Source organism: Ammospiza nelsoni, chromosome 2 (genome assembly GCF_027579445.1).
Source record: "Ammospiza nelsoni isolate bAmmNel1 chromosome 2, bAmmNel1.pri, whole genome shotgun sequence".
Lineage (NCBI taxonomy): Eukaryota > Metazoa > Chordata > Aves > Passeriformes > Passerellidae > Ammospiza > Ammospiza nelsoni.
This window is the reverse complement of record NC_080634.1, coordinates 47,271,271-47,284,866: the sequence shown is the minus strand read 5'-3', so window position 1 is coordinate 47,284,866 and position 13,596 is coordinate 47,271,271. Positions and strand designations below refer to the sequence as shown.

General features: G+C 45.9%; 1 protein-coding gene across 3 annotated transcripts; it reads left to right on the top strand.

Moving 5' to 3' along the window:
- The first annotated feature begins 8,167 nt into the window (after positions 1 to 8,167).
- On the top strand, positions 8,168 to 13,344 carry GJB2 (gap junction protein beta 2). 3 transcript variants are annotated; one of them, XM_059465952.1, is made up of 3 exons: positions 8,168 to 8,278; positions 8,324 to 8,363; positions 10,668 to 13,344. In XM_059465952.1, exon 3 carries the CDS (start codon positions 10,690 to 10,692, stop codon positions 11,365 to 11,367), a length of 678 nt encoding a protein of 225 aa, XP_059321935.1. In that variant the 5' UTR covers positions 8,168 to 8,278; positions 8,324 to 8,363; positions 10,668 to 10,689; the 3' UTR covers positions 11,368 to 13,344. The 3 variants fall into 3 exon arrangements, with proteins under 3 accessions (XP_059321935.1, XP_059321936.1, XP_059321937.1); XM_059465953.1 differs by lacking the exon at positions 8,324 to 8,363 and adding an exon at positions 8,369 to 8,408 and having other exon boundaries at positions 8,175 to 8,278; XM_059465954.1 differs by lacking the exon at positions 8,324 to 8,363 and having other exon boundaries at positions 8,191 to 8,273.
- The last annotated feature ends 252 nt before the right edge of the window (positions 13,345 to 13,596 follow it).

Genomic DNA, 13,596 nt, shown 5'->3' with positions numbered 1-13,596 from the left:
TGTTTTAATGTTAGCAAGGTATCTAACATTTTCCCTGGCTTAACTCATGCGTTTATTTTTGAGATTTTACATACCACATACAGTATCTGAGACTTGTGGAGCTAGTCTGGAGTTTGTCTAGAAGAGTCCTTCTAAGCATCAGTGCTATGCTTCTAAGCATCAGCCCCATGTCCCCCAAACCCCAGAGAAGCATGTTCTGCCTTCCTCTGGAAAAGGGAACTGCCCTCAGCTCAACAGCATTTCTGTGTACTTTGCTCTTTGGTTTCATGTCTGGTTGTTTCAGGTCAGCAGAATCATTCCAGCAAGCTGACCTCTCCCCACTCTGTTGGCAACATTTCCCTCTTAGGTACAAGGTGGTGGATAACCTGGATGTATACCCTTTTTTATTACACACTTGCTGGCCCTTGGCCAAACAAGTCTTCCTGAAGCCTACTTCAGCTTCCTTTATTATTTCCTGCACAAAACAAAGCCTCACAGTCTTGCATAATTTCTGTTAACTTTACAGCTCCAAATTGTAGCCCATTGACCAACAGAACAGCAGTCAAGCTTGAGCATGCAGCTGCCTGCTTGGTTCCTGTCAGGACAGGAGCTCTCCTAATGTTGTCTCTGCCCAGGGGCACCAGTGCCAGCTTTGCTCACAGCTTTGTATGCTTCAGTGCCCAAGAGCTCTTCAGGTGCTGCAGATTTTGCCCCATCAGCATAACAATCTTACCCTGTCACCCGTGTTCTTTGTAATCTCCTGCACTGAATACAGATGGCTGCTGAAAGTCAGCAGATTTTGAGCCTTCTCCCAATTATGTGCATAACCCCCTTGCCACATGCTAAAAGTTTTTCAGCCCACAGTGGAGCCCTCACTCTTGGATACCCACAAAGGAGAAGACAGCCACTTGGCTATGCCACTGAAGGAGCCATCTATGGGATGTGTGGCAGGTGTTTCACAAGTTGAACAGCCAGGAAAGAAGTTTTAGAGTGGGGAATGAAGAAAACCCAGGGAATGAAAAAACAGAGAGTGGGCATTTGAGATTTTGTCTTGTCCATATGTCCTAGGACACAGCCTGGATACATCCCAGACAGCTTCACAAGCATGTTCTCATCTCCAGGGAATAGCACTGGGCATGGGGATAGCACCCAAAGGGCCCTGGGATTGTCACTGACTGAGAGCACCACACAGACACATGGGCACAGGGCACAGCTATAACCCAGCATGGATCTGTTGGAGGAACATGTTGGTGTAGGCTTGACACAGCTTCTGCCTGGAAAGCTCATTTAATAGTCACTGCTTTTCTTAATTTTGTTAACAGCATGAGATTTCAAGTGTATCCCTTTAGTTCCTCATGACTCTTCCTTCCCAGCTCTTTTCAACTCCCAGTGCAACTCCTTTATCTCCCCAAATAGTTTAGCAAGAGGAAATGTTTCCCATTATGTATTTGCATGCAAGAGATGACTTGGTTAATATGATGCATACATAGGTGCAACCACTGAATCATCCTATCCTCGTTTTTCATTTGATTCAGGACAGGAATTTCAGACCTTGGCAAACTGCTGGATCAGTCACGTAGTCAACAATTTGAATATTGACAAAAAACCAAAGAGAATGTACTTTATTCTGATTAAATTAAAGCAATGCTAAAGATGTGAATCCAGCCCAATTTCCATGGAGGAATCGTTCTCACATACTGCCTGCTTCCCCACCATCCCCTTTGAGTTCCTGTCACTGAGTCCAACGATTCACACCAGAAATTTTAACCATCACACTTCCCACCCACATCTTGCCCTTCTCTTTGTGCGGTGTGCAGAATCAGATCTTTCCCCGTTGTTGGCATCCAGCCTCTCCTCAGTCTTCACTGGCACTACCCTTTGTATTTAGCAGCTTTTATGGCTGTCCATAGAAGCTCCATCATCCCAGCTTTTAGCAATTTCTCTCCCCATCCTCGAGTATTTGCTCACTGTCTTCTTCCCACCCTTATCATTGAATAAGTAAATGAGTCGGGGTTTCTTCAATTCTCTATGTTCTCCAAGAGATAGAGAAGGACAGAACCTAGTCAGATAAACATCAAAGATTAAAAGTGTTCCCGACAAGCCTGAGAAGTTTGCCTGAACTCTAATAGTGCATTTACAGACATGGAATAAGCATGGCAAAGGGTGGGAATTGGTCAAACATAAGGCCTGCCCCTAGCTCTGGCTGTGCCCTACACCCTCTTCTTTGGGGGAAGATTAATTTGGAGAGACTGAGGAAAGCACCTCCCCAGATGCAAAGAAAATCACAAAGCTCCTTTATAGACCCTGCTCTGCCCGTTCCTGGCCTTACAGTGCATCTTTGTGACCCTCTCTGTGAAAAGGTATCGCTCACATGAAACTCCCCACCCTATCACTAACTTTTTTTTTTTTTTTTTTTTTTTGCAACAGGTAGGAAATAGGGGTCCTACCCACCGACTCTGTCTCACCCGTGAGGGGGTCTGAGCCTTTGTGCACAAGCAGCTAGCGGTGTCCATGTGATGCTGAGGGCACTGGAGACCCTGAGCGCTGCAAGGTGAGCTGGGCAGCCAGGTGCCCCTTGAGGCGACAGGCGGTGGCCCTGTGAAGGTGTCTCTGGAGCTGCAGGGCTTGGACAAACGACCTGAGAAGCTGAGGGAAGCTTACTTATCTATGCTAATTAGGGAGGAAAGGCAAAGAGCTACTACAAAGAAAATTCTGGTTGCCACAGGGGGTTGAAACAAAGGATCGGGCAGCTATTGACACTTTAAATTGTGTCACTAAGTGTTCTGTAAAGTGTCTTTTTTTCAGCTGGACTAAATGATGAAAACTGTTTAACTTCCTTGTTGACCTGCCCAGCCAAGAGAAAAGGCAGAACCCATGCTGCTTTATGAAATACATTTGGAAGATGATTTTGAGGAACTTCTGGAAGACAACTCTTACTCGGAGAAGCAAACCAGACGCTGCGTCCCTCTCCAGAAGTCTCCTGAATTATTTGAACTAGGCAGCAAACATAAAAGAAGGTTGATGTCTTCTGTGCTGCCTTCTTTTGTCAGGGGTCTCAAGCTTTGTGAGGAGGAGAAGCCTTGGGAGACTGTGATGATCGAGGGGTTGATGCCATGGCCAGAGAACTGAGAGTCACCTGCGGCAACACTGACACAAGCCAGCATCTGTGCAGCCCTTACATCGAGCTGTGTTCTCAAAGCATGCTGAGTGCTGTTTTCACTCACAGAGCAGCCTCTCAATCCCTGATCCTCCTCCTACACCATAAACCACAGCAGTATTTTTATCACATTTTACTGTTAAAAAAGCTGAAAGATGATAAAGTGACGAAGTATTTACGTCAAACAATGAACGTGTGTTCTTTGTAAATAAAATGTTCCCTGAAAATGACACATGAGCCCATTACTTCTGTGTGGGGAGAGAGGAGGCAGAGTTGTACCCAACATGGTGGCTCTGTAAGCTGTAAGAAATTAATATTGTGTAATAGACATGGGAGTTATGGCTTTATGGATTTGAGCTCCTACAACTAATAATAGTTGTATTAGGCAGACCTTGCCAACAGCACTTCAGGCATTTTTCTATAAAATAAAAGGCTTATTTTTTAAAAGGCTGGGAGGGCAATTAAAGTGCATGTAATAAAAATGACTGGGTATGTATTTCAGACACTAATATACATGAAAGATACTGAAGGAGACAAAATTATTTGCTCAAGGGCTAAGCAAGTACGGTATTTTTGGTCATATAATGACTAAAATGAGTGTTTGAACAGCAGAGCAAACTGATTACACATGCTGAGTTGAACTGGGAAGGTGCTTTTATTGCTGATGATAGTGCAAAAATGCCAGGTTTGACATGTTTAATCCAGCCTCAAAGAAAGGAAAACTATTTCCAAAGTGTGGTCTGAGTCTGTAGCTGCATTTTCAATTGATAAAATGACAGTTGTGCATGACAAGTAGTGAGTAAGCTGCTAAGTGTTGAAAGAGCCCCATTTGAAGCAAAAGAGGTGAATAAGGAGGTTGCTGCACTTATGAATCAGCAAAAATCAAAATCTTTGTGAATTGTAAAAGCAGTACTTTGTGGTAGTCAAAACTAAACCTGACCATGAGGAGCAGCAGATCTTTTCCAGTGTAACAGGATAATAAAATTGCAAGTGAACCTGGGCATCTGCTGATGCAAACCTCTACACAGTGTGCAAATTAGTTCAAAATACACCTATTCAAGTGTATGGGTGTATGTGTACTCCAGGAGGTACTGTTCTAATTTCTAACAATGCTTGGGAAAGAATCTATGAAAAAATCAACTTATTGCTATAATGTGCCTGAAAAATGAAAATAAGTAAACAGGGATTACCAGAAAATGATGGCAAATGCCATAGGAAGCATTGCTCTGTGAATTTATAAACTGTGCAGGTACTTGGACTGCTCTTGTAAAAATGACACACATCACAAGTTGTGATGAGAATCATAAAGTTATATAACAGCTCCTGCATGGAGCTTCAACAAATGAGGCCTTTCAGCACAGAATAAAAAGGATGGAGAGAGGATATGACAGAAGTTTATGCTCTCAGAAGTTTATACTCTTAAAGGAGATGATCAGGAAAAGATAATTAGCTATTACTCCCAATGATGAGGACTCAGGAATGTCCCGTGTAATTATTTAAGAGCAAGTTAATAGGAAATGAAAGTTTTTTCTCTTTCACCACACTTAATTAAGCTACTGAGTTAATTACTTCAGGATCATGTGGATTTTTATACATATATGGTATAAATATTAAATATTTATATAAGCCATATAGAGGTGACATCAAAACATAGTTGGGCAAAGCAGATAGTGAAACAAATGCTATTAAGAATATTAAAATTATAGATCCAGACGGAGCCTCTGGAGGTGCCTGGGGGCTGTTGAAAGCAGAGATGAAGACACAGTCTTTAGAAAGCCATAGGGCATTACTGGGAGATGATGCCAAGATTTCTGCCATCCTGAGATAAGCTAAAACCTGTTTCTGAGTTGAGGAGGTGACAACAGTATTTATTTTCCTATTTTTATGAAGCTTTTATTTCCGCATTACTTTATGAGCCACAAGAAGCAACATTTTGTATGTAAACGAACACTTCATAGCATTCACCAGCTTCAATGCTACCCCTTGCTTACAGATGGACCTTTGAAAATTCCAGAGTTGTTAAAACTTGTCTCTTGCACCTCCTGCCAATGAGACAGGTGTTAAGAAAAGTGTATACAACAAGCCTGTAACCCTGGATCTATGCTCTGTCAGAATTCCTTGCTAGGATTTCCCTCTCCTTCCCAAATAAAACATTGCATACATGAACAAGCAAACAAAAATCAGGGAAACTAAAAGGAGCACTCAGCTTTAACACAGAATTAGTTTGATTGTAAATGAAAAACACTGTGGCAGTACTGAGCAACACAAGCTGTGAATTTCTTCCAAGCATTTACAATTACTATCTATCAAACCTGAGTGTCATTTCATTAAAAAATAGTTAACTATTTGAGATCTTTCTGTTTAGATTATTTAAAGGTCTCAGATTTCAGTGAAACTTTCAATACTCTCACAGTGCCTTTCTGAAAAAAACGTCCAGCACACAGCTGGATAAACATGTCATGCAAACTGGTGAGCAAGTGGCTCATGGGTTGGGCACAAAGGGTTCCAGTGAATGGGGTGACATCAGACTAGTGACCTGTCACTACTGGGGTTCCACAGGGCTCCCTCTCAGGCCCTGTGCTCTTCAACATCTTCATAAATGACTTGGACGCAGGGCTCAAAGATATGCTAAGTTCACCAATGACACTAAATTGGGAGGAGCTGACGACTTGCCTGAGGGCAGAAAGGCTGTGCAGAGAGACCTGGCCAAATGAGGGGGCTGGGCAGTTACCAACCAGATGAAGTTCAAGAAGGGAAACTTCTGGATTCTGCACCTGGGATGGGGCAGCCCTGGGTGTATGGGCAGACTGGGGAATGAGATGCTGCAGAGCAGTGCCACACAAAGGGACCTGGGGGTCCTGGTCTGTGCCAAGTTGGACATGAGCCAGCAGTGCCCTGGCAGCCAGGAGGGCCAACCCTGTCCTGGGGGCATCAGGCACAGCACGGCCAGCTGGGCAAGGGAGGGGATTGTCCTGCTCTGCTCTGGGCTGGGGCAGCCTCACCTCCAGGGCTGGGGGCAGTTCTGGGTGCCACAACATAAAAAAGACATTAAACTGTGGGAGAGTGTCCAAAGGAGGGCAACAAGGGTGGAGAAAGGCCTTGAGGGGAACCCATGTGAGGAGTGGCTGAGGTCACTTGGATGTGTTCAGCTTGGAGGAGACTGAGCGGAGATGTCATTGAAGTCTGCAGCTTCCTTGTGAGGGGAGAAGGAGGGACAGACATTGACCTCTCCCCTTTGATGATCAGTGACAGGACCCAAGGGAATGGCCTCAAGTTGTATCAGGGGAGGTTTAGGCTGGATATTAGTAAAAGGTTTTTCACCCAGAGGGTGGTTGAATACTGGAAGAAGTTCCCCAGAGAAGTGGTTACAGCATCAAGCCTGACACAGTTCAAGAAGTGTTTGGACAATGCTCTCCAGCACATGGTGTGACTCTTGGGGTGTCCTGGGTAGGGCCAGGAGTTGGACTCAATGATGATTGTGTGTCCCTTCCAACTCAGAATATCCTATGAAGTCCAACTTAACTTTTTATACCTCTGACAGCAAAGCCAAATTAATTTGTAATTTTGCAGATACACACACAAATTCAAGTTTCTAGTAATTCTATACAAATTACTAGATCAAATTAAATATTAATTAAGTCCCTACTGATGAAAGCATTTCTACTCCCAGACACATGTCACAAAACTAGACTCGGTACTAGATGTAATATATAGATATTTACTTCAATATGCAGTAACAAACACAGCATTTTCAGCAACACTTTTTATACTCAGACAAATTTTTATTATTTTTCCTACACATCCTTTTTAACACAGCATTCATTTCTGGTAGGAATTTTTGTCATTGTTTTGAAAAGCCAAAACTCTTTACTAAGTTGTAATGAAGCATCATTTAATAGAAGTCATGCTTGGTTGGATGCTTTGGGTGAAGTGCAGACTGTGTGAGGCTCACCTGAGCCTGACAGCAACACTGGGTATATTTTACATGTACAAGCAAAGCCCAAGGTAAGGGCTTCTAGTGCTGATACAAGTAATTCATACCTGGATGGCTTGGACTTTGTCCACAAAACCCTTCCTTAAAGATGAGGCTTAAAGAGTACCATAATAAGAAGAAATTTTTTTATTTTTTTATTGTGAACAACAGAGGTCAATCACCAGACAAATAACACCTAGTGACAGATCTTCACATGGCAACTCTGATTTGAGTCACCCTTTATACTTCCTGCTAGATTACTTTCACAAAACCAACTTTAATCCTCACTCCCTCTGCGCAGTAGCAGTAAAATCAGGGCTGTGCACCCTAGTGAGGAATTCTTTCTCAAAGAAAAACCAAGATCTTACTTCTATCCCGCCTTTAGCTGTCTGATGCCCTTGTTATCCCTACATCTGGCTACCGAGAATTTTTAATGATCAATTCATTAGCTAGTTTACCTACTCCATGTCTTCCAAACTCAGGCCTTCTAAGAAGGTCTCTGAGGTTTCTCTCCGTACCCCTGCCTTACCCTGGAGAAAATCTATGGGAGCTGCGTTTTACCTGAACATTGTACCAACTTTCTCAAGGTGACGATTTCCTCCGGTTCAGGGGCAGTTTCGGAGCGTCCCGCGGGGCTGATTTCCCTGCGGGACGTGTTTTCTGCCAACACTTGGGAATCAATCCGGGCGCCGGGCCGCATTTGCAGGTACCGAGCGCGCTCCGCCCGATGCGCGCCCCGTGCTCACGGACGTGCCGGGAGAACCCGAGGGCGCTCCCGCGGGGGCACCGGCCCCAGTCCCGCTCCGCCCGCAGCAGCTCCCGCCCCGCGGGCACGGCAGAGCCCAGCGCCGCCGCCCGCGTCTCAGCCCCTCGGCTCGGCTCGGCTCGGCTCGGCTCGGCTCGGCCCGGCCCGGCTCCGCCCCGGGTTCCCACCGCCGCCTCCGCGGGCGGCCGGAGGAGCGGGGCGCGGGCGGGGGCAGGAGCGGGGCGCGGGCGGGGGCGGGCGCGGGCGGGGGCGGGTTAAAAGCGGCTGCAGGTGAATGGGGCGGGACCTTACAGTTCGGGGTCAGAGAGGCTGGGGCCGCCCGCTCCGCAGCTATCGGCGGACCTTGGGGCAGCGCGGCGCGCCTGTCGCGTCCCGCGTGTCCTGGGCAGCCGTGCCAGGTGAGGTCCGCAGCGGTTTCCTTGTGTCCTGCCCAGCCGTGCCAGGTGAGGTCCGCAGCGGCTTCCTTGTGTCCTGCCCAGCCGTGCCAGGTGAGGTCCGCAGCGGCTTCCTTGTGTCCTGCCCAGCCGTGCCAGGTGAGGTCCGCAGCGGCTCCCGCGTGCCGCAGCGGTGGGATCGGGACCGAGGTGGGATTAGGCTGTGCACCTCTCCGAGGGGGTGGCGACCCGTGTGCTGGAGTGGGGCTCGGGTCGGGGCCGTCCCGGCGGCTCTGGGGCAGCCACGCCGCAGCCCCGGCCCCGGGCAAGCCATGCCGGGGCGGGGGCTGTGAGCCCCGGGAGCGGCGGGGCAGGGGCCGGGGCGGTGACTGCGGCCGGCCGGAGCTCGGACCGCGCAGCCCGTCCCGGGAGGAGCCGTCGGAGCTCCGAGCCGAAGCCGGTGCTTGCCCCGGGTGCCTGCTGACAGGAGCGGACGGCAATCCTGCCGCTTCCCGCCGCTGAGGGCTCGCAGCCGCGCGGGAACTCGGCGGGATAAAGGTCGGCTGGTGGGAGGGAGGGGCTGGCATCCAGCTACTAACTCAGAGTGGGGGCTTGGAGCGGTTTTCAATAACGGTGTCTTGGTTGGCAAGTTGGGGGTCCGGATAGATTGGCTCCCTACCAACCTACTGCAGTGTTTCGGTAGTGGCAGATAAGAGGGGGAAGAGTTTTTTGCTACCCCAAAAGTTGCAGCCTTGGTTCGGAACTGCAGTGTGAGATGGCACTTGGAACCCAGGCTGTTCAGCTCAGCGATATGCACTTCTAGACTTTCTTTCAGTTCTGATTAGCTTCTTGTGAAGGTTTAATTGACTTCATTTTATTGACTGTGCAACAGATATGAGGGAATTCTTAACAGAATTATGCAGCTATCTCAGCCTATAGGTTAGCTCAGTATAAAATGGTGCCAGTTTCAGCAGAGACAAAGCATGAGAAGTCTCAGGAATTCCAGTCATCTTCTCAAAGTTGTTTTCTTTTTTGCCTTACCCAGTTTTACCTTTCCGCATCACAGTAAATCTGACCTCTCCCTCTTGCCTCCAGGCTTGTCCGTACAAGCTAGGCCCTCGTACCAAGGGTATGTGTTGGGGCACGTTTTGTCCTTTGGCTGGGATGTAACTGCACCAGGGTAAAAAGTTTTTTTTTTTGCCCCCCTCTCTGTTGTGTGAGAATGAGAGATTTTTGTAGACTTTGGCCTGTGTTGCATTGCAAGGTACCATGCTCTCCCCACAGCACACAGCCAGCACCAAGAGGAGATGGAGCTCTTCTCCATGGCCCCTGTGGCTCTCCCAGTCTAGCCTTGAGACATGATGGACCAGCTATGCAGGTTCCCAGGTCGGGTTTCAAAGTGTTTTGTCCACTTCAGTGATAGCTTCCAAATGGCTGCAATAAGTGAAAGCTGAGCCCTGAGACTGAGGTCTGAACTTCAGCAAAACTTACTTTCAAAAATGGCAAAGAGTGGATTTTAGTTTTTTGAGAGAATTAGGAAAGCTGAAATGGAACTTCTCTGATGTTTGACTTTCTGTATTCTGCTGGAGTGTGATAGCATCTAGAAAATCAACATAAACTCTTCAGACGAGGGCTTTTTCTTCTCAACTCTGTGACTCTGCCTGCCTCCTTTTTTGGATGACATAGCAATGAATGTGGAAGGGCAGGCTCTGCTCTATCTGCCTTTGCCTGCTGGTTTGTGCTATATAAGCATGCAGTCCTGACAGAGCTGGCTTGAGGCTTTTCACCAGTGTTGGCAAATTCAAACATTACCCTTTTGAGATTAAGGGCCTTGTCTGAGCTGCAACAGAAAGCCTTGGAGGCCTGCTGCAGGTGTCTGTGTGGAGCAAGGACTACTGCTGAAAAAGGCCAAATAGTGCTTGCCTCTGGTACAAAGAAAGCACCTCAGCCTTCTAGGGCTATGGTGTTGGTAAAGAAATCCTGTAAAAAATGCTAGAGAAGACACTAGTTTGTCTAGATGTGGCTTAACTCATGCAGTGATAGTAATTTCTCTTGCTTTGGGAAGTACACAGAAAGGCAAAATACTAACCAGAGTCCACCACAGAAAGGGCAGGAGAACATGGAGGATGTACAGAGGAACTGTATTAAGATGAACTAATTTCCTGCCCAAAGCCTTGTTGAGGAATACACTTGTCCCAAGCATACCATGTTGAGGTATGCTTGTCCCATCATAAACTGCTGGAAAGAGAGTTTAATAAGTTGTTTGAATCCATAAACATATGGGTGACATAAATGAAAGTGACTTACACTTGCCTATGGCTCTGGAGAGACTGTTAGTAAGTTTTCTTTTTCACAGGTTTAGAGTTGATTTTTCACAGTTTGAAAAGTGACCATTCTGTGTATTGTGTCATCCTGCAGGTAAAAGGACACAGAAGAGAAGATGGACTGGGGAACTCTGCAGGGTGTTTTGGGAGGTGTAAATAAGCACTCCACCAGTATCGGGAAGATCTGGCTCACAGTCCTCTTCATCTTCCGTATCATGATCCTGGTTGTGGCTGCAGAGAGAGTCTGGGGAGATGAACAACAAGATTTTGTCTGCAACACACTTCAGCCTGGCTGCAGAAATGTTTGCTATGATCACTTTTTCCCCATCTCTCACATCAGACTCTGGGCCCTGCAGCTGATCTTTGTCTCCACACCTGCGCTGCTGGTGGCCATGCACGTGGCTTACACCAGGCATGAGAAGAAAAGGCGGTTCAGAAACGGTGAGAAAATTGATATTGAAGAGCTAAAAAATCAAAGGCTTCACATTCGGGGCCCCTTGTGGTGGACATACACCAGCAGCATCTTCTTCAGGATCATCTTTGAGGCTGTCTTCATGTACGTGTTCTATTACATGTACGATGGCTTCCAGATGCCCCGCCTGGTGAAGTGCGACGCTTGGCCCTGCCCCAACACTGTGGATTGTTTCGTGTCTCGGCCCACTGAGAAAACCACATTTACTATTTTCATGCTTGCTGTATCTGGGATCTGCATGATGTTGAATCTGGCTGAGTTTTGCTACCTAGTGATAAAAGTTTGCACAAAAGAATCTGGGAAAGCAACAGTTTTGAAATAAGTCCCCGGGTTCAGGATTTACTGGCTCCCCATTTCCCTTCAGCTTTCTTAGGTGTAAGAAAACAATAAACAATATTTTCATACTCAAGGAAAGGATAAAAAATGAATGTTCTGTTGTGTTTTAAAACTGATAGCCTCCCCGGGAAGCTGGTGCTAAGGCAGGTTTTAAAGATCAGTATTCCTGCATCCACAATTAGAGAGAGTGGCCTTCTGGCACCAGCTTCTCCAAGTATGCCTACTGTGGGATCCTATTGTTGGGACAGCTAGCTCTTCAAACACTGGGAGTGGAAAGGACCAGAGAAGGCTCTAGTGCCCAGAGGACATGCAGGAATCACAAACACACTGTGTTGACTCAGAGGCAACAGAGTATCAAAGACTCTTGGTGAAAAGTGCGGTAAAGGATTTTCTTGGTGCACATCACAGCTTTTGAGAAGGAAAAAGATAGGGAGGTGATTGTGTTTATACTAGGTGTCCTCTCTAAGTAATCTGGAGGGCAAGAAAATGGTGTAGGAACAAAGATACTCTGGCAGTGCATGCTGTCAGCTTTGCTGGGCACCAGCATGTTTTTTTTCTTCTCATCTTCTTGCCTGCACTGAGAAGCATTTCCTTAAGGGTAGGGGGTGGCCAGTGTCAACTGCCTGTGAATGCCATTAGGTCAATGCTGCCTCCCCATAATCACAAAGACTACAGCAGTGGGAGGAACGAAGTTAATTTTTCATTCTCTTGATCAGATGAAAAAAGGGGTTGTCACCTCTGGGAGGAAGGAGGCAGTGCAATAACTTCTCTTGTTCTCTCACAATATGGTGTGAAGAATCTTAGTACAGTAGACTTCATCTGATAAAGAGATGTTTTACCATCTGACTGTGCCTCACTCAGCTATATACTCTTAAAACTTTTTTTTCCAATAAAAATCAAGAAAAAAAAAGCCTTTCTTTTTTTGTTCTGCTGGTTATCCAAAAGAAGTGCTTCAAATTACAACATGATATCCAGTGCTCCTTCAATTGTTCCTTTTTTTCTATCTAGCTCTTCTTCATAAAGCCTTCTCCCTATCTGAGGTGCCCTTCAAATGAGTTGAGCAAACCACTCCCAGTCTCTGACATTCCACATAGTGAGATTAAATCACCATTCCTTTTCTTAAAGTTGGCCTAGCAGGAATTACAGACAGTTTGGAGAGCTAAAATAACAAAGGGACCCAATCACAAATGAGAGGGAACTTGATATTTTTCTTAAAGTTCACACTGCTGCGCTGTAAATTGTATATTAGTAATTTGAACTACTATATGAGTCAGTCTGGTCTTGTCTCAAAAGGTGTTTTATGTCTGTAATGGGCAGCATATGGAACATAGGGCAACGCAGTTGATCTCCCAAGTGCCCATTGAACCCACTTCTAGAAAGCTGTTTCACCTCCTTAGCTGTAATAACTGGCTTTTCTCAAAGGAATGAGCACTAGCTCAGCTTCTCTATTTGCATTCATCTTTTACAGTACATTTAAATTTGTCACTGTTGGAGTAAACAAAACTGTATGAATTAACACCCATGACCCTTCACTGTGCCCTGAAAGTGGAGCATAAATAGGCTTACCTTGCTTGTGAGATACATCCACTGTTACAACTTGACTGCAGATGGAAATCTGTCATCTAAGAGGAAAGCAAGAAAACCATAAAAACACCATCCTCAGAACCATGAAAACGTTAGAAGGTCATTCATAATGAGCTGGACTGTGAAAATATCCTTAATTCAACTCCAAAGAACACACTTTGGTACATACCAGGTTTGTGCTTGATAGAGTTCCTGCATTATTCCATTTACATGTACAAAAAGAGCAAACTAGTCCCAGTGCTCTAGTATTACATTTCTTTTGTAACAAGATTTTTTTTCCTGAAATTACAATTAAAGCACTTTTGTGGTGTCTGTTTTCTGTATTACTTATACATGCTGTGTGCTACCTAATGTGTCTAATAAAAATCTGTTTACCATAGTGGATGTGCACCAATACTATACTCAATAACCAAGGGCTGGTGTAAGGATTTTAGCTTTCTGCTGCAGGTTGGAGTTTCCACTGGTTACACTGCCTGTTACCCTGAAATCTCCACTTGAAATCAAATCTGCTGCTTAAGACAGCCTTGCAGCTGGAAAAGGCCAATGATAAACTTAACCAGCTCCATAGGGAAAGAGTTTATTTTCACCACCTGCCTTTGAATTTAGCTGGAACTTGGAATGAGACACACCA

Bases quoted from the DNA above. Each gene is read 5' to 3' on its own strand.
- GJB2 (XM_059465952.1), top strand. From the start codon at position 10,690: ATGGACTGGGGAACTCTGCAGGGTGTTTTGGGAGGTGTAAATAAGCAC.